The sequence below is a fragment of the Desmodus rotundus genome, chromosome 9, assembly GCF_022682495.2.
Source record: "Desmodus rotundus isolate HL8 chromosome 9, HLdesRot8A.1, whole genome shotgun sequence".
Classification (NCBI taxonomy): domain Eukaryota; kingdom Metazoa; phylum Chordata; class Mammalia; order Chiroptera; family Phyllostomidae; genus Desmodus; species Desmodus rotundus.
The window spans coordinates 49,464,036-49,482,103 of record NC_071395.1 but is presented as its reverse complement, the minus strand read 5'-3'; the positions used below and the strand labels follow the sequence as shown (position 1 = coordinate 49,482,103).

At 52.0% G+C, this 18,068-nt stretch overlaps 1 protein-coding gene across 4 annotated transcripts in view; it reads right to left on the bottom strand.

The window, feature by feature from the left end:
- Positions 1-6,928: 6,928 nt before the first annotated feature.
- Positions 6,929-18,068, bottom strand: part of MAU2 (MAU2 sister chromatid cohesion factor) — a 28,083-nt gene continuing 16,943 nt past the window's right edge. For 2 of the 4 annotated variants that reach the window (XM_024560715.4, XM_053910690.1), the window contains 9 exons: positions 17,955-18,032; positions 17,591-17,656; positions 15,617-15,703; positions 14,189-14,238; positions 13,912-13,989; positions 13,646-13,757; positions 11,006-11,096; positions 10,131-10,258; positions 6,929-9,749 (listed from right to left, as the gene is read on the bottom strand). In XM_024560715.4, the coding sequence (XP_024416483.2) occupies positions 9,675-9,749; positions 10,131-10,258; positions 11,006-11,096; positions 13,646-13,757; positions 13,912-13,989; positions 14,189-14,238; positions 15,617-15,703; positions 17,591-17,656; positions 17,955-18,032 (765 nt within the window). In that variant the 3' untranslated portion in view covers positions 6,929-9,674. The remainder of the gene's footprint in view (positions 9,750-10,130; positions 10,259-11,005; positions 11,097-13,645; positions 13,758-13,911; positions 13,990-14,188; positions 14,239-15,616; positions 15,704-17,590; positions 17,657-17,954; positions 18,033-18,068) is intronic. The other 2 variants (XM_024560716.4, XM_045195660.3) reach the window with 2 other exon arrangements.

Here is an 18,068-nt window from a genome sequence, read left to right as displayed (position 1 = left end):
GGAGTTTGGTATCCATGTGGGTCCTGGAATCAATTCCCTGTGATACTGAGGGATGACTGTATATTAATGTATTTCACAAATATTCAGTGGACCCCTAACAAGGACCAGGCATTGTGGGGTAGAGCAGTAGGCAAAGGCACTGGAGAGGAGGCATCTCTCTCAGGCTCTCTGTCCCCTAGCCCAGCTGCTATCACCAGTCTTTCTCTTGCGTGTCCCTGCAGAGAGGTTCCATTCCACACGCGGAGGTCCACTTTGATTTTGTGCACAGCCAGAGGCACAGTGTGCATGCTCTGATCTCAAATGGAAAGCGAGTGTTCGATGGGGGACTCTTTCTCACCACGGAGGCAGGCACCCTCAGTCAGTGACTCAGGACTGTCCTTTGGAATTTGGTTCCAATCTCTAGAATGTTCCTGAGAACTGAGCACCTTCGGCCCCACATTGTGGTCCACTCTGCCTTGGGGCCTTCCAAAAAGGACAAAGGTCCTAGGATCCTTGGGTCAGTGTATTTCCACATGTCAAGGGTTATGAAGGGCTACCCACCACCTTTTGCACACATCTAGAGACTAACTGACCTTCTTACTAGTACTGCAGGAGTCAACAGGACCCCCTGGTCTGGAAACTTTTGCTCTTCTTCAAGTGATACTGAGAACTAGGAGTTTGCAGCTTGGGGGCACATGGGACCTGTGGCAGGAGGTTCTGTGCAAGGGCTCAGGTTCCCCACTGGAGCTGTCACTCGTGGCTACTCAGAGGCCTGTGGTCACACCCTGGATGCCGTAGTAAGCAAGTGGAGGGGGGAGGGGCAGGCTAACAAAGTGAACAAGATGATTTCAACTGCTAATGATGATGAAGAGTAACCTCACAGTGTGACCCTGTGACCTCCAGCCAGGACAAGAGTTGGAGGCTTGTGAACAGGTAGATTTGATGAGAGACCTGAATCTTAACAAAGGATTCAGCCTGGGGACTAGCCTTCTGAGCAGAAGAGACAGTAAGTACCACAGTCCTGAGGCGCCAGTGAGCACCGGGCCAGCTGACATAGGGGCCTGGGAAGAGGTGGGATTTTATTCTGAGGGGAAGAAAAAGTAAGTGTGCTGCAAAGTACTGTGACCTCTGTTTCCCCTGTAAAATTCCTTGTTTGGACACAGTAATCTTCCAGCTCTTCCTTTATTCAAAGATGTTCTTGAGCCTCTAGGGTGGCCAGGGTGGCCAGACTTAGCAAATGAAAACACAGGGAACCCCTTTAGATTTGAAATACTCCTTTAGTATATCTCAGAGTGATAGAGCATCTTCCATGGGCTAGGCCCCAGCTGGGTTTGAATACTCCACTTCACAGGACCCCACGGCGGCCTGGTGCCCTTGGAGAAACTGGTCAGCCATGAAGGTAAGAGTCTAGTGTGGCTTGGGAGAGAGAGAATAACCAGCTTCAAAAGTCCACTTTGGCCACACATTGTGACTGTGAAATGGTGATTCCTTTGAGTGCCCCCAACTCTTGTTAGATGTCCCCACTGCACTGATCAAAATGCCTTTGACATCCTGCACATCACAGACGGGTGTCATGTTGTTTGGATATGGAGCCAGACTTAGGTTCTGGCCCTTTCCATGGGACTTAAGAAAAGGATAGTAGTATGTTCAGCATTCATCCCCTCTTCTGCCGTCCTCACTGGCCTTGAGTTCCAGATAAGATGTAAAGGTTGGAAGATTCTGGTCCTGTCACAGGAGCTAAGCCAACATGGCCATGGGCCCTGTCTCTGTGCAAAGCCTACTCTGTCCCTGCACTCCACAGACAAGGCACATGGTGGTACCCACAGCCAGGCCAAACCTGGGTGTGGCCTGAGCCATTCCAGGACACAGCCAGGGAGGGGCAAATGATCCCTGGAAAAATAATCTCCTTAAGTCAAGGTTTTGGGCCTCAGGAGAACTGGATGCTGAAAGAGAAACAGATCCTGTGAAAGAGGGATTTGGGTGTGGCTCAGCTGGGACTTCCCTCTGTCCTGGCCAGAGGACAGACGAACTTTCCGGAGGCAGGAAAAACTTCCTCTGGAGATGAAGTCCCCTTTCCGGAGGAGGGGGTGGCTCAGGAAACAGCGTGGTGGCCACTGGGCAGGGGTTAGGGGCACTCAGATTGGGGATCTATCTGGCTCTGAGACATCTGCCAGGGTTTGGTTTGTGGTTGGGGCCAAGTTGAGCCACTGCCCTATCCAATGTCAGAAGTGCCCTGGCCATTGGGTACCTGCTATTGAATTCCATATTATAGGTGGGGTCAGTGACCCCATCTTTGTTATTGCCACCATCTGACCCATGTGCCTGCTGCCTTTCAGGCCTACACACTGCTGGCAGCCCCGGCCCCAGCTGCTTGGCCTTGAGGTCATGAGCACAGCATTCATCAGACCCCCATCTGGGTGGCCATGTAGGAGATGTTTGAAAAGTTGTGCGGCTCTGGCTGGCCTGGCCAAGGGAGGTTTCCCCTCTGTCCTGTCATAGCACCCCCCACGTGCCCCTTGGCTGTCTCTCCTACAGTGTGCTACTCCCCTCTCACAGGCGAGACCGTGCTCACTCCTATTTGAGGCCCATTGTTGGTAGAAGTTCCACTCCCTGAAGGCAGGGAGTTTTTCTAATATGGTTTCTGCTGTGTCCCTAGCACCCCATAGGTGCCCAATAAAAATTTGGCGAGTAAATGAGGAAATGGTGTAGCCCCGACCTGGAGAGCCCTGGAAATCAGCATCTCCCACCTCCAAAATTACAGGTGGGGAACAGAGAGGCCCTGAAGTCCAGATCATTGTACATCCCTGCAGATGAGGATGGCCTGGCCACACTGGGGTCAGGCGAAGTCCTGCTCTCCCTCCCTGGTGGGGACATTGCCCGGGCCATCTGCTCCCCCTGGTGGCCAAGTATGGGATGGCCAGTTTGACGACAGCAACTGGTGAAACAAGCAGGTGAAGACAGAGTGGGGGAGATACACTTCCGGTCCACGATGACAGTTCTGAGCAGTTTTGTACTTTAACCCTTTAGGGAGCGTTTGTGCTCCGAAATCTGTAGTTGTGGGACTTCTTCAGGGCCACACAAACACTCACCCTGGACAGAGTGCACCTAACTGCAGTTGGAGTCTGAACACATTGCACAGATACTAAGTACAAGAACAGGGGCTAGAAATGACACTTCGAACAAAGCTAACATTCCCTGGCTGATGTGGCTCAGAGGATTGAGCACTGGCCTACAAACGAAAGGATGGCTGGTTCGATTCCCAGTCAGAGCACATGCCTGGGTTGCAGGCCAGGTCCCAAGAAGGGGGCCTGTGAGAGGCAACCACACATGGATGTTCCTCTCCCTTTCTCTCTCCCTCTCTTCCCTCTCTATAAAAATAAAATAAAATCTTAAAAGAAGAGAGAGAAAATAAACCTAACACACACTGACAAAGTGGCCCATCTCTAGAGAGCTATGTTTCAGAGAGCTTTTCAGCATATAGAACAGGGATGGAGCAAACAGGCACTGATCTGTTTGTTGTTTTTTAAAAAACTGATTTGAGAGAGAGAGAGAGAGAGGAAGAAAGAGAGAAACATTGATTTGTTGTTCTACTTATTTATGCATTCATTAGGGGTTTTTTATGTATGTGCTCTGACCCAGGATCAAACCCACAACCTTGGTGTAACAGGACGATGCTGTAACCAGCTGAGCTACCAGGCCAGGGTTTCAAGAGTGTCATGTGTTTTAAAATTACATTTGTTGTAGCAGCTCTAATATGTTGAGAGTATTGTATTCCTCATGAAGTATCACTGTAATAACCCCTTTAACTATTTTCTGGTCCTTGAAAAGAGTATCACAAATATCAAAGTACTAAGAAAATAAAATTCACATAGAAATGAATCTTTCCCTTTCCCAACTAATTGTATTGTAATCTCACTGTGTGAGCATGAATTTGGGGTGAAATAAACATTTCATTTTGTCAGCAATCATCCTCCCCCTCCTTGGCCCCCTGGGCTTCCTCCTAGGGTGGGTGGGGATAGATAGTGAGGCCTCTGTAGCCCTCCAGGTCCAGCTCCCTTGTTCCAGGTGGGGTAGGCACGCCACCCTCTGACCCCAGAAGCACCTCTCCTCCCTTGTCCAGTCCACAGCTCTGAGCCAATTGGGTTGTGTTGAGAGAAGAGGCTGGGTGAGGTGCAAATCAAGGAAGTGATGTCAGGTGCTAAACAGACTGGACCACAGAGGCAGGACTTCCCTGAATAGCTTTCTTTGCAAGGATATATAAACCCAAAGCTCAAAGAGGTCAAGGGATGAAATCAATACATATCAGGGACTTTTTCAATTCCCAATCCTCCTGGAGCCCATCAGTCAGCTTGGGGGTATGAGTGAGGTCCACGCTCCCCTGCAGGACAGTAGGGTCCTGTTGGTATTTCTGGGGGGAACCCAGCTGCAGTGACTGGGCATGCTAACACCCGTGGGCAGCTGTGACAGATGTCCATGTGGCATCTGCTGCATCTGCCTGGATTTGGGCCGTGTGCTCTTCCTGTGGGCTGCCCCACAGACCCACTCACCATGTGCCAGTCCTGGGGCCAGGATGTTCTGGTGATGCTTAGCAGCTACAGAGAGAGTGCCCCTGGCAGGGAGACAGAAGGAGCACAGAACGTTCCCAGACCATTCAAGGAGGAGGCTGGACAACATCCAGGTGGGAGACATGACTGGGGCTAGCGGACAGGTGGCAGAAATGGCCAGGAATGGGCAGGGTGACCAGCAGATTTCTGAGGATTTAGATGTGTGTGTGTGTGTGTGTGTGTCAAGGACCACTAATGACCTCTGTCCTGACCATTTGATGTTCAGGCCAGTTGCCCTGGCCACTCACCAGCCTCTATGAGGCCCACTTCTGTCCTTCCCCCAGCCCCACCTGTTGTCCACTTCTCAAATTTGTCTGCAGACACTGAGGACTTCTTCGATCAGTGTCCCTTTGTGTTGACCAGTTCTGCCAGAAGAAACCTGTTTGGAATTACTAGAGAGGTTCTCAAAACTCTGACCAGAGCAGCCATTCCTCATTTCACCAACATCTGGTGTTTTTAAGGAAAATTCTCTGGCAACTGCTGGTTAATTGGAAGAGGTTCTGTCTGCCCAGCCAGGCATTCCAGGACACTCTCCTGCTCCCCCCACCTGAGCCCCACTGCTCCGCCTCCCTTGGCTACAACATGCAGATTTTTTGGCATGTGGATACAACCTGTCTGGCTCTTTCTCATCATCCCTATTACATCTTCTGCCTCAGGACTTTCCCTGCATCTCGGCTTGATGGCTCCTGCCTGTGTCCCTCACATATATCTCTTCCACATCATGAGCAAAGAGGAACCAGACTGTGTCTTGTCACACTTGTCAGCAGACCTGGCTGGCAACAGGCTCTGCAATGTTGCCTGTGAGGCCTGCTTGGGGATGTGAGGTGGCTGCTAGGAGAGTTTCCAGAGCAACATCCCCTCAGGTGCTGGGTTCCTGAAGCTGCATGGACAACAGGAATGAGAAGGCTGTAGGGGATCTCTGTGGGGCAAGTCGCTCACTTCCATGTGTGGGTGAGGTTCCCAGGTCCCTGGGAGGCGGCAAGGAGCCCCACCTTGGGTGGCCAGGGCTGAGGTGACTTCTTGTGTCAAGGACCACTTCCATTAACAGTGGCCATCTCAGGACCAGCCTGCTGGTTCCACTGTGGGCTTGCGGCATTGCTCTGGTTGAGCAAGCTCAGGACACACTTCCTACACAGGCGTTGTGAGGCTTACAGTGGAGTAAATGACATCCAGCAGACAGGCAAAAGTGTACCCCAAGTGAAAAAGCTGCCCGAGCCAAGGTTGGCAGGGTTGGGGCAGAGGAAGCCAGACCTCAAAGGTGGAGGTGGCAGTGTCACCATGCTGGGGTGAATCACCCACACATTCAGTGGCCAGCATTTTGGTTCCAGGACCATGGCGCAAATGAGTACTCAGACATGCCCGCAGGAGCAAGCAATTGAGACCTCCTGGGCGTCACCTTGGGATGCAGGAACAAGAACTACTGGAGGGATTTGATGCAGCACAGGTGGCAGCCCAGCACCATTCCTGTACGTTAAATCCACAGCACAACCCAAGAGAATTGGAAACACACCTTCAAACAAAAATGTGCGGCACATCCACAGCAGCACTGCTCACACTCTCCACAAGGGGGAAGCAGCCAAACACCTATAGCTGGATGGATGGATGAACAAAATGTCCATCCACACAATGGAATAATGCTTAGCCATAAAAAGGAATGAAATGCTGGTACACTGCAATGTGAATAAACCTGGAAAACATGCAAAGTCAGGGAAGCCAGACACAAAAGGACATATAGTATATGATCCTACCTACATGTAATATCCAGAACAGGCAAATCCATGCAGATAGCCAATTGATTAGCGGTTGCTGGGGATAGGAGAGAAGGAATGAGGAGTGATTACTAATGGGATGGAGGGTGTCTTTGGGGTGATGGAAAAGTTCTAGAACTATAAAGAGGTACTGTTGTACAACATTGTGAATGTATTTAATACCATTGGGTCGTACACAGTAAACGGCTGATTTTGTATATTTCACCTCAAAAAGAAAAAGTCTGGAAAAAAACCATCCACCCCCAAAACAAAAAGCCCACAAAAACCCAGATACACGGAGGCTGGCCAAGGTGTGTGAGGAAGTCTTCTTGAGAGCCAGGGAGGAACAGACAGTGCTTCAGGCCTTGTGTGGGATGTCTTAGGGGTTCCTTGCCTTCCAGGCAGGGCTGGACCAGAGGAACATCATCAACAGAGAGGAAGACTCAAGTTCCCACAAGGTCTTTTGAGCTCTGCAGCCTCATGCCTAGTTAGTTAGCCCAAGTCCCTGCAGCCCCAATGGCTGTGTGGAGCAGGAAAGAGCTTGTCAGGGTTGCAACAGGAGAGGGAGAAGGCAGAACAAGACTACCGCGAGTGATAGCTACTGCAAGTGTTTTTACTTTAAATACAAAGGAAAAATATCCACAAACAAGGAGCTATCTTCTATGGTTATGTCTTTTAAACAATGTTTTGCATTTGTAAGTTTTTCCTGATTAAAAGCACCAGCTGAAATTACAGGCTGCTAAAACTGTATTACAAACCCGTTAAAAGACATTGTGCCAAACATACTTATTAAAAAACCTTTTAACAAAACAAAGAGATGCAACCACAAGCATATCCATTGTGCCAGGATGCCTTTACTCAATTTCCTTGCCTGTGCTCCCAGTTAGTGGGATAGGAAATGCTTACCCCCAGGGAGAGGACCCTCACCATGCCTGTGGGCACCTGCAGGAGGAAGCTGTGCTTTTGAGGGAACCCAGAGGCACCTCCAGGACCAGCACCCCAGACCTGCAGGTCCAGGATCTTCTGCTAACAGGAAGAGGTGGGAAGAGCACACGAGGGTCTGACCATCTCTCAGCAACTGACCTGCCAACAGGAATCTTGCTACTGCAGGGCCTGTCACTTGAAGAGTTTGGAGTTACCTGCTTTTTCTGAACACTTATCAGTGTGACACTTCTGCAACATCTCCCTGTTGGCTTGCTTGCTACCTGTCTTAAATTCTTATGAGAAATTGTGAAGTACCGAATGTGGACTCACAGGAAGGTATATATGGCAGCTTGATGTAATTGGTAGATGCTGTGGTAAAGGGGAGGTTCAAAACCATACACATAGTTTGGCTTTCATAAAGCTAAAGTGGAATATTAAATATAGAGTACTAAATTTTAAAATGTAAACTTAAGAACTTATCCTAACCATACACATACATAGATAACAGAATGGTCACTAAAAGCACTTTAACATCAGGACAGACATTTAAGTTTTGAGGTTCTTATTCCAACCGCTCTACATACAAAATGCCCTAGAAGCAAAGAAAGGCTTAAATAAATACACAGAGACAAACATAATGTGCAGGGTGATTGAAGTAATGTAGGTCTGGAGAGGTCAGACAGTGTGAGATTCAGGCTGGTAGATGTAGCTTATAGCAAGATGGGGGCTCTATCCCTTGGTATGGAGGGGAAGGCCTGGGGGCACCCTTGATGGAACAGGAAGACTGAATGGTGACAGATTGTGGCTGGGCTTATACCCTCCTCCACAGGCCTTATGGGACCAGGATGTCAGCAGAGGCGACAGCCCTGGACATGGCCAGGTTCTCCTGGGTGACACAGGGATGGTGGGTCCTGTCCCTCTGACTTGTGGCTCACTTGTGTGCCTGTCACTGGCCCCTAAGTAGGCAGCAGGGCCTGCCTCAGGTCTGGTGAGGGAAGTGGCCCAGTGCAGGGTGATCTGCTGACAATCCTGCTTTGATTAAGGCACACCCAAAGTCAGGGCCCAAGGAGTTACCTGAGTGATCCCAGATCCCAGTGATCCCTCCATCATAGGCACTGAGGCCTCGAGAAGCAGCCTTCACAGTGCAAGGTTAACGAGACTCAAACCAACAAGCCATGCTGACCAGCAAAACCACTCATTGCTCCTTGGCAGGGAGCCACTCCCAGCCACCAGAAGCTGGAGGGGGCAGCTGCTTCAACTGCCCCCAATCCCACCACCACCACTGGGGCATCTCTAGACTATCCCAGAGCAGCACAGAACTGAGCACGCTGCCTGGGACAGGCAGAACCTCCTGGGGTCCAGCTCAGGAAGAGGTTTCAATGCTGTCTCGAGACCCAAGGCAGGTAGGTCTCTTCCCTCACAAGGGCAAGGTTGGCTGAGTTCCAGACATCTGCAAACATTCTCTACAAAGGCAGCCAAAGAGCTGTCCCAGCCCCTTTGTTTGGCACCCTGAGTTGGGCTGAGGAGGGTCCTCTCCCCTGCTTCCTACCCCACAATACAGATGCTGACCAGGGAAGGCGGCTGGTGTAAACAGAGGAGTCTCAGCTCTGGCTCTGATAATCACCACATATGCACGCAATGCACACCTGTACCTATAGCACACACATGTACACTGTGTCCACATGTGTGCGCACACCTGTCTATAGCACATGCACGCACACACGTGCATACCCATGTCTACAGCTTGTGTACCCCCATGGCCAGACAGTGATCTAGTCAAGGTGCAGATGTTTGGAAGGCGAGTTCCTGGGTCCCCAGGGTCCCTGACCAAAGGCCCTAGATGTCAGGATGGACACTGCAGATAAAGGCAAGCTGAGAAAAGCGTAGCAGGACATGCGTTTTTGTCCCTGATGTGCGCCATCACTTCTTTACAATTTTGGGCCAAAACTGTCGTCTTGCCTCTGAGCTCTAGAAGCTGCCATGAGATCAGAGGGAACACTCCAGCCTGGCACAGAAGCCCAGGCAATGGAAGTCATGTGGCAATGCCCCAGCAGTGCCACCCACCCTGGCACTCCCCATCCAGACAAGGTCCCAGGAAGGTTTGACTCGGATGTGTAGCAGGACTGCCAGTTCAAGTCCACTTTAAAAGATGGCTCTGGAAAGTCGGCTCCAACATTCCATCTGCAAGCCTCAGCACCGGGGTCCTGGTTCACAGTGGTAATGCTGCCCAGCCCTTCCTGGGATGGTAGGAATTGACCCTGCACACTCCCCTGGGACTTGGAAGCTCTAGAGACACTTGGGAAAGAAGCCTGGGGACACCATGCCAGCACGCCTCAGAGGAAAGCCATCTGGGTGGAAGTCAGGGACACACTGGGCCCCCTGGAGGCCTTGAGAAGCTGGGTGGCCCCCTCCAGGGGCCTCACAGGAGGCTGGCCAGGCTGGTATTGGGTCCATTCTGAGCTTGAAACTGCACAGGCGGCGGGCCATCTGTCCACTGTGGGAGGAGAAACACACAGGTGAGGTCCTTCCTAGGGAGGAACAGGGTGCGCTGGGCTAAGTTTCTGCATATGCAACGTTGCCCTTCTCAGACAAGTCACCTAGCCAGGGCCCTCTGGGCTCCACATGAGTCAGATGGACACCAGGAGGGACCCTAAATCACCTGCCTGGGTGATTGGTGCCATTTCCCACACCTGAGGGGCTCCTGAGACTAGGCTAAGTTAGGAATTGCTGGAGAGATGTAGAAAGATAGCAGCCAAGTGTGTACTTCCTCCTTAGGGAATGTGTTCCACACCCTGGAGGGGTACAGGCCAGATAAGCCAGCCCTGAGGAGTCAACCAACACCCACATCCTGTCTCCCCCATTCTTGTGCCCATACCGTGATAAGGTTATGCTCGGGGAGGCTGCAGGCCTCAATGTGGTCCTGGAGCAGCTGTTGCGAGAAGTTCTGGTGCATCTGGGCAGCTTCATGGGCATCTATGGCATTCCCGCAGGCTTTGTTCAAGTCTGAGGGTAAAACACACATGGGGTGAGCCTGACTTGCCCTGCCACCACCCCCATACCCTTCCCTTGGTTGTAGGTAGAGCCTTAAGGTCAAACCTAGGCTCCACTAGCGGGCTCCTGTGCACCTCGCAGGTCACCTATCTCAGGATCAGCCAAACCTACCTGCTAGAAGCCTTCACATGTGCCCTCCTGTGCTCCTGAGCTGCGTCCTTGAATTGGGTGAGGAGTAGGGCTCACCAGGGCAGACAGAAGCTGGTTGGGCAGTAAAGGCCCCTGGGCACACAGGAGCTCGTGAGAGCAGGGTACCCAACACCCAATTCTGAGGCAGGAGAACTGAACAAGCCCATAAAACCCAGACAGGAGCAGCCTGCCCCCTGCCTCCTCCTCAGGGCCCAGAGCAAGTCTTGCAAATGAGGGAGCAGCAGTAACAGCACTGCTACCTGATGAGCACCCACCCTGTGCCCAGAGCATCCTGGCCAGTCCTGCCCCACAGAATGAGGCTGAGTGCCAGGGCTCACAGCCCAAGTCTTCACCCACATGCCAAGAGTCATCCTAAGTCCCAGAGAGACTAAACCAGACCCTGTGTTGAGCTGACACCATGACTGAGCCTGGTGTCCTCAAATGGCCTCCCAAAAGCATAAGAATGTGCTAGAACTGGGGTTGTAGCCTGTAGAGGCCAATTTGAGCAAAGGGCAAGCAGGGTTTACTCAGCATCTCTGATCTCTGGGAAGGTCTGGCTGTTGTACTCACCTCTCAACAGGGCTGATGACCACAGCTGCACCGACATATCTGGGATCTTGCTGGCCAGCTGCATGGCGGGCACTACCATGTTGTTACTCTCCTGTGGACCAAGAGTAGTGAGGGAGTTGGGGAGGCAGCAGGGACAGCTTAGGCTCCACCTGCCATACCTGGCTCAGACTATGCCCTCCTCCTGCTGCCTGGCAAACTCCTACTCCTACTTCAGAGGCCATCTCACATGCCTTTCTATGAAAGTACTCCTTGACACTTGGGGAAAAATAAACTGCCTTCACTCTGCTGTGTGTAGGGCACGGCTGCCATGACAACTTTGCCTTGTCATTTTAACCAGACAAAAAGGCACTGGTAGTAGTCAGCTCTGGACCCAGATCAGAAGCCAATCAGAAAGGCAGATTCTGGGGTCCCAGGCCAGGGAGGAGGCAGCAGCCAGCCCAGTAGGAGTGATGAGGGTTGATGGACACAGGAAGGAGGAAGAGCTCACTCCCATGGGAGGCCTCCTCAGACATAAGGAATGTTGGGTTCAGGGTGACACTTAGAGAATTCCCTATGCAGTGGCCTGGGGGACACTTGTCACGTATCCAAGAGACTTACAAATCCTCAAAACCAACTCCCAAGGTCCAGCTTCACCAACTATGGGTATACAGGCATGCCCCCTTAGAGACACAAAAGACCACCAACTCCACATTCTCCAACTGGCACCTCAAAGATGAGCTCCAGGTAGACCTCAAAGCTTTTCAAGACGGAACCAAGCCTTTCCAAGACCTCAGAATGCACAGGACAGGAAAAACCACTCTTTTCCTCCAGGCCTTGGACTGGGCTTCTGTCTGGAAGCCACCTGAGGGGGCATCCCTCTTGGCTCTCCCATGTCAGCTTGGGGCTGCCCCACAGTCTGGTTTTGAAGATTTGTGTGATCCTATGGTGTCCTGTGGGAGGCCACGTACAAACTCGCCATGCCCACGGACACTCTAGCTTAGTAAGCTAGAGTAAAGTTGGCTGTGTCTGCAAGTGTCTCCCCCAGACCTAGAATTGCTTAAGGACAAGCCTGGGTCTGAGGGTGCTTGGGGGCCCATGTCATCCCACACCAGCCCTGACACACAGGGAACAGTGCAGGTTCCCAAGCTCAGTAAGATGCCCCAGGGTCACTCCAAACATAAACCAGAGGTGCAGCTGAAGAGCTGCCTTGCCTACTCTGTCCTGCTCAAGGTGGCTTCTGGACACTGCTAGATAAATGAGAGCCAGGGAAATCTGGTTCTAAGCCTGAGCCTGCAGTTTGGGGCTGTGACCTTGATCTCTCCATATGGAAATGGGACAATCACAGCCACCACAATAAGACATAGGCACGCAGCTGATACTCAGTGGAGCTTCATGCTGCCCAGACACACACTGAGGCCATTGTCCTCACTATGTTCAGAGCTGCACTCAGAAGGAAGAACTCACAGCTCATCTTTTCTCTTTGGGGGTGGTGACATCCCCAGCCATGGAAATCAAGACCTGAGCAGCAGGGCCCGTTGGTCTTATAAAACGCTTGTCATACAATTGTGGGGAGGGGAACCTGCCAGGCTCGTTGAAAAAACTCATTCTTAGAAAGCACTAGGGTTTGGTCAGATGAAACTTTAGTCAAGACACCTGTATCATTTGTCCTATGAAAATAGCTCAAGTGAGGCTGTCTAAACTACAGAGTAGACACCACTTCAAAATTCTTGCTGCCATTAAAAAAAGACTCTAATATAGCCCTGGCTGGCATGGCTCAGTGGACTGAGTGCCAGCCTGCAAATCAAAAGGTCCTGGTTTGATTCCTAGTCAGGGCACATGCATGGGTTGCAGGCTGGGTCCCCATTTGGGGGGGTGTGAGAGGCAACTAATTGATGTATCTCTTGTACATTGATGGCTCTCTCCCTCTCTCTCTTATTAAAAAAAACAAAAACAAAAACAAAAAAACCCTCTACTACAGTGGTGTAGGGTAAGATAAAGTATAATTATAAAACATCCTGAAAACCAAAACCTATGTGTGGGCAGGGGTGGGCAGTGGAAAGAGCCAGAAGACAGAGGACATGCAATGATTTTCAACTTTGCTTCTCAGAACTTCTATGATGAATAGGCACACTTCATAATAGGTCCAACGTTTTCTTTAAAAAATTAAAGGCAGGTGAGGTCATTGGGTGAGAGCAGGTGATGATGCACAACTGATGAGGAGACTCGGAACAGGTCCATCCCGGTGGGACCAGACCCAAGAGCCACTTTAGGTGAGGGCGGAAACAAGGGTGGCATAAGGACACCATGTGTGCTAGGCACAAACAGAACCCAAGGGATTCTGACTGAGAGGACACTTCTCCACCCCAGGTAGTAACACACACAAAGGGTAATCTGCCTCAGCCCCGCCAGCTCTAGGCAGCCTCACCAAGCACTGGGTCCATCTGCCCCACAGACCCACCCTCCAGGGATCCAAAGTTCCTTAGTTCTGTTCCCCAAGCTGTGTGAGCCTGCCCTTGCCAAATCTCATGGAGCTGAGAGGGCTAGGGGGAATCCACTGAGACAAGATCATCGAGGGACACAGGATACAAAGTGCTGCTTGGTGGTGCCCCACCCAAGCACCACACTGGCTCCCTGCCCCTCGACCCGGCCCAGGTCACTCACCCTGTGATTCCCCAACACATAGAAAATGTGGCCCAGAAGCACCAGAGAGCAGGCTGTGAGCCGGTTCAAGTCTTCTGCATTGGACATTTTCAGAGTTTCTCGCAGAAATCGCCTACATGAGAAGAACAGATGAGGCCCTATCAGAACGCCTCACAGCCCTGAGTAGAACGCGTCCATTGGGAAGACAGAGGGCCTGAGCACATACTGCCAGGACAGAAAACCACCCAGAAGGCCAACCCAGGCTGCCCGCCCTCTCTAGCACTCACTTGGCCTCATTATAGCGTCCCTGGAAGAAGGAGAAGAGTCCGCGCACGTAGAAAGCTGCTGCTCGAAGGCAGTGAGAGCTGGGTGAAGAGCAAAGTGTCACAACTTGGTGGGGTTTTTGTAAACGTAGCAGGCTCACAAAATGGGAGTGGGTGGTGGTGGTACAAGGTGTTGGGGTCACGGAGTAGTCAGGGGCCCCACAGGTGCTGGCACCACCCTAGAGAGCAGAGAATACGTAAGACAGGCAGTAAAGTGGGACCTCAGTGTGGGGACACCTACCTGACAGGGAAGCTGTGGTCTGGGTTGATCCTCTCCAACAAGCTGTATAGCTGCAAAGGAAACGTCAGTTGGGATCACTCTGCCATTTCTAAACTTGAGAGTTCAGCCCCAAATATGCTAGTAAATTGACCAGGGCTGCCTGAACTTTTCCATCTGATGACGTCGAGTCCTCACCCTGAGTCTCATGCCTAGGCAACCTGCTGGTAGAGGGGGCAGGATTTTCTAGAGCAGGTGAGGGAGCTATTGGACACTACATTAGCTGTTTACTTCCTCATACACCACTCTCCATGGGAATCACAGCCTCCAGTGTGAAGGGTCTGGTGCAGGGTCCTTGCAACCTCAACCTATCTTGCCCTATGCCAGGTGAGGGGGTCAGGGTGCATGGGCAACTGCCCAGCCCCTGCCTTTCTATGGTCCAAGGAGTCAGGCCTAGAGGAGTGAGATGAGCCTGCATGGGTCTGGGGCTAGAGGTGGAGTATGGTTTATCTGGAGGTGCAGGAAGGGACTCGAGAGGCTCTGATAGGGAAGCGCATGACTAATATTTTAGGTCTTCTCAGGCTGTTTTTTGGAGATTGGGTTTGGGACAAGGGGCTCCTGGTTCCCTTAAGGCCCCTCCAGGAGGCAGAACAGGGAGGGGTGAGAGCAGGGAGAAAAGACAGAGGGGAGTTGAGCTCCCCCATGACCCACGGAGTCCACACCTGGCCTCCAGATGACTCTGCCCTGCTGCTTCCTGACTGCCAAGGGGCCAAGGATGGGCTCTCTGCTGCCTGTAGCACAAAGCATCCGAACCAATCCAGAATCTGGGAGGTCAGCTAAACTATCTGCAGACAAGAGATGATGGTAGCCTGAACTAAAATGAAGGCTATGGGGTGGAAAGGAGTGGCTGAATCTGGTACACTCTGGAATAAGAATGCCAGGGTTTGGGGGAAATCTCAGGGCTGAGAGGGGATCCCAGGGGTGCAGGGAATCTCAGGGCTAGGGGCAGATCTCAGGGCTGAGGGGGATTGCAGGGGAAACTGGTATGAGGGCACTTGTCCTTTGAGGACAAACCCTATGCCCTTTACTCTCACGATCCACGTCTGGAGCATCAGGACAACCTGGGGCCCAGTGCAGATGACAACAGCCCGAGCTATCATTCCCAAGAAGTGAGCCACAGGCCTCACTGTCATTCTACAACAGAAACCTCAGGGTAGAAGAAACTGAATTGGCTCTGGGAGATTTGACAAAGCTTGGCTTGTTTTCAACAGGAAGAAGTGTTACTTGGCCAAGGAATGTTTATGTCCCAGATGTGGCCTTCCTTACCCATGCTGCACTCTGAGGACAGATATGCTGAGACTGCTGAGGTGGCTAGTGCCCAGGACACCCCCCACCCTAGCCCCTGAATAGAAGTTGAAAGAAAGGATACCAAACATGAAGCATGTCACCTACTACCTCTTGGTGTCTATTTCCTTCCCGTATATACACACTCGCCAGGTTGGTCACGATGAAGGCCCACAGCTCCTGGTGGTTCGTGAGCTAAGGTTAGACAAGGGATGTTAGGGGCCACTCATGGCATGGGGGCCACCCAAACGCTCTCAGGTGGCTACTGTGGGGTCTCCTATTTTCTTCATTTCATACACACCCCACACACCTGCCTCCTAAACCCAAGAACAGTGCAGCTGTTAGTTCTTTTCACTATAAAACTGTCATCTGTGTTATGAGAAATTTAGGAAACCAGTCACCTTGATCCTGTCCTCAGAACATACTACATTTTGGACTATCTTCTGCTTGTTTCTCAGGACTGAGGCCTGGGCAGCCACTCCCTCCACAGCATGGTGACCCTAAAACCCTGTGAGTGCTGACAGGGCAGAGGCACATGCTGGTCTTGGGGAAGCCCCAGTCAGGAAGGAGGCCAGAGATGCTAGTGATGGCCAGTGGTGGATAGACCATTGTCCCCAGTTCTTGGGAACTGAGAACAGCCAAGAGAGGGAGTGATCTGAGCCGCCCAAGTCATCCCTCAGACCCTGGTTCTCAGCAGGATTGAGCAAGCACAGCTGGCAAAAGGCTGAGGGCACTGGGGAAGTACAGACCCCACCCAAAGGAAGTCCAGAAGGTCTTTTGATGCAGCAAAACAATACTCTGGTTAGTTTGCTGTAGGACCACAGGAAAAAACATCTTGTCTGGGGCCAAGAGGATCGGGTCTGAGTTCTGGCTGCACCACTTTCCTGCCATTCCCTCTCAGCTAAGGAGGGATTTGCTGAGACACACAGTCAGAGCAGCAGCAGCCACTTGTGGGAAAGATGAGGACGAAGGGGCCAAGAGACCCTCACAGGCCCCATGATAACTGCAGGCAGCATAGGGCAGGTATGGGGATGGGTCCTGGCAGCCTGAGTCAACTAGGGCACAGAGTGGCCATGGAAGGCCATGGAAGTGGGTACTGTGTTTGCTCTTCATGCTCTGGTGTGCTGCCTGAACCCATAGCCACACAGAGCACCTTGGAGGAATAATAACACTACCTGAGCCCAACCCTGGGAGTGAAGAGGTCTGGAGACTGATACAAGGGGCAGAGCGGAGCACCCTGTATGACAGTCAGGGTGCATATAATACCCCCAGTGACCTCACCTGAGTCACAGAACCACTCCTACACCCCAACATCTCTGCTTGGGGCCTCCCCAGGACCACCAGGAGGAAGGGACTGCTGGCCTCCTTTTCCTGGGAACATGTCAGGGCCGAGGTGAGGATGTGCTTATCTGGCACTGGAGAGAAGTGGGCAGAGTGGAGTTCTGCCACTGGGCTGCTGACTCCTGGGCCTGTTGATTCTACAATGATGTGGCACCAGCCACATCTGAGGACAGGACATGCCCTGATGGTGCTTCCTAATCCGGCAGCACCATGTGGCCCTGGCCGCAGAGCAACCAGGTCATGGGGCTGGTATAGGATCAGGGCACACCCAGCTTTGTGTCCCAGCTATGCCATAGGATAGCTCTGGGAGCTCCTGAACTCTCCTGAGTGACTGTATCTTCAGCTATGACACAAACCATCACCAGACTGGTCGGCTTTTGGGAGGACTGGGAATGAGGAGTGAAAGTGACTGAACAGACTGTGGCACCAGTGGGTACCGCTTCTGCCCTTCAGTTCAGCAGAAGAAGACCCATCCTAGGCTGACCAGGAACCCCCTTGTCCACAGCTACCCCGTCAAGACTGCACTGCCAGCACAGGCCTTGTCCCCACCTGAGAAGCACTGGACCTGCCATGGAAAGCCCTGGATAAACAGTATACCACTGTCACAGCCGGCATCAGGCTGAATGCTGCGGAGTCGACCATTAACCATGGATTTGCATGGCTGTCATCCTCATGCAGCTTGTGCCCGACTCCGTACTAAGAAGCACTGCCCGACCCATGCAGTGAGGGCTGGCAGCTTACCCGCAGGGCCGTGGTGAACTGGGCTTCTGCGTTGTCCATGCAGTTGACGGAGACACAGTACAGGCCCTGGAAGAAGGAGGTGCTGAAGGCTCATGGACTTGCCACTTGCCCAGGGCTGCACAGCTATACCTGGGTGAGCCTGACCAACAACTCTATGCACCAGCTACACCTGAGCTTTTGCCCTGGCAAGAAGGCAGAAAGATGGCATGCTGAGTTATCCCCTCCTCCCAGGACCTAAGTCAACTTGGACTTGAGGTGCCTATCAGAATGAAGTCCACTAGAAATATTCCAGATTCTGCCTGGGGTAATTGTCATGGGGTCACTCACTGGAATAGGGCTGGAGCGGTCAGCCCTGAATACTCACCAGCAGTGTGTGCAGCTGTGCTGCGTGGTTGGAAAAGAGCCGGGGCGACTGCTGGCACAGCTGGCAGACCTGGGAAATCTGCCGGGAGAACATGCCCAGTGTCACAGGGACCCG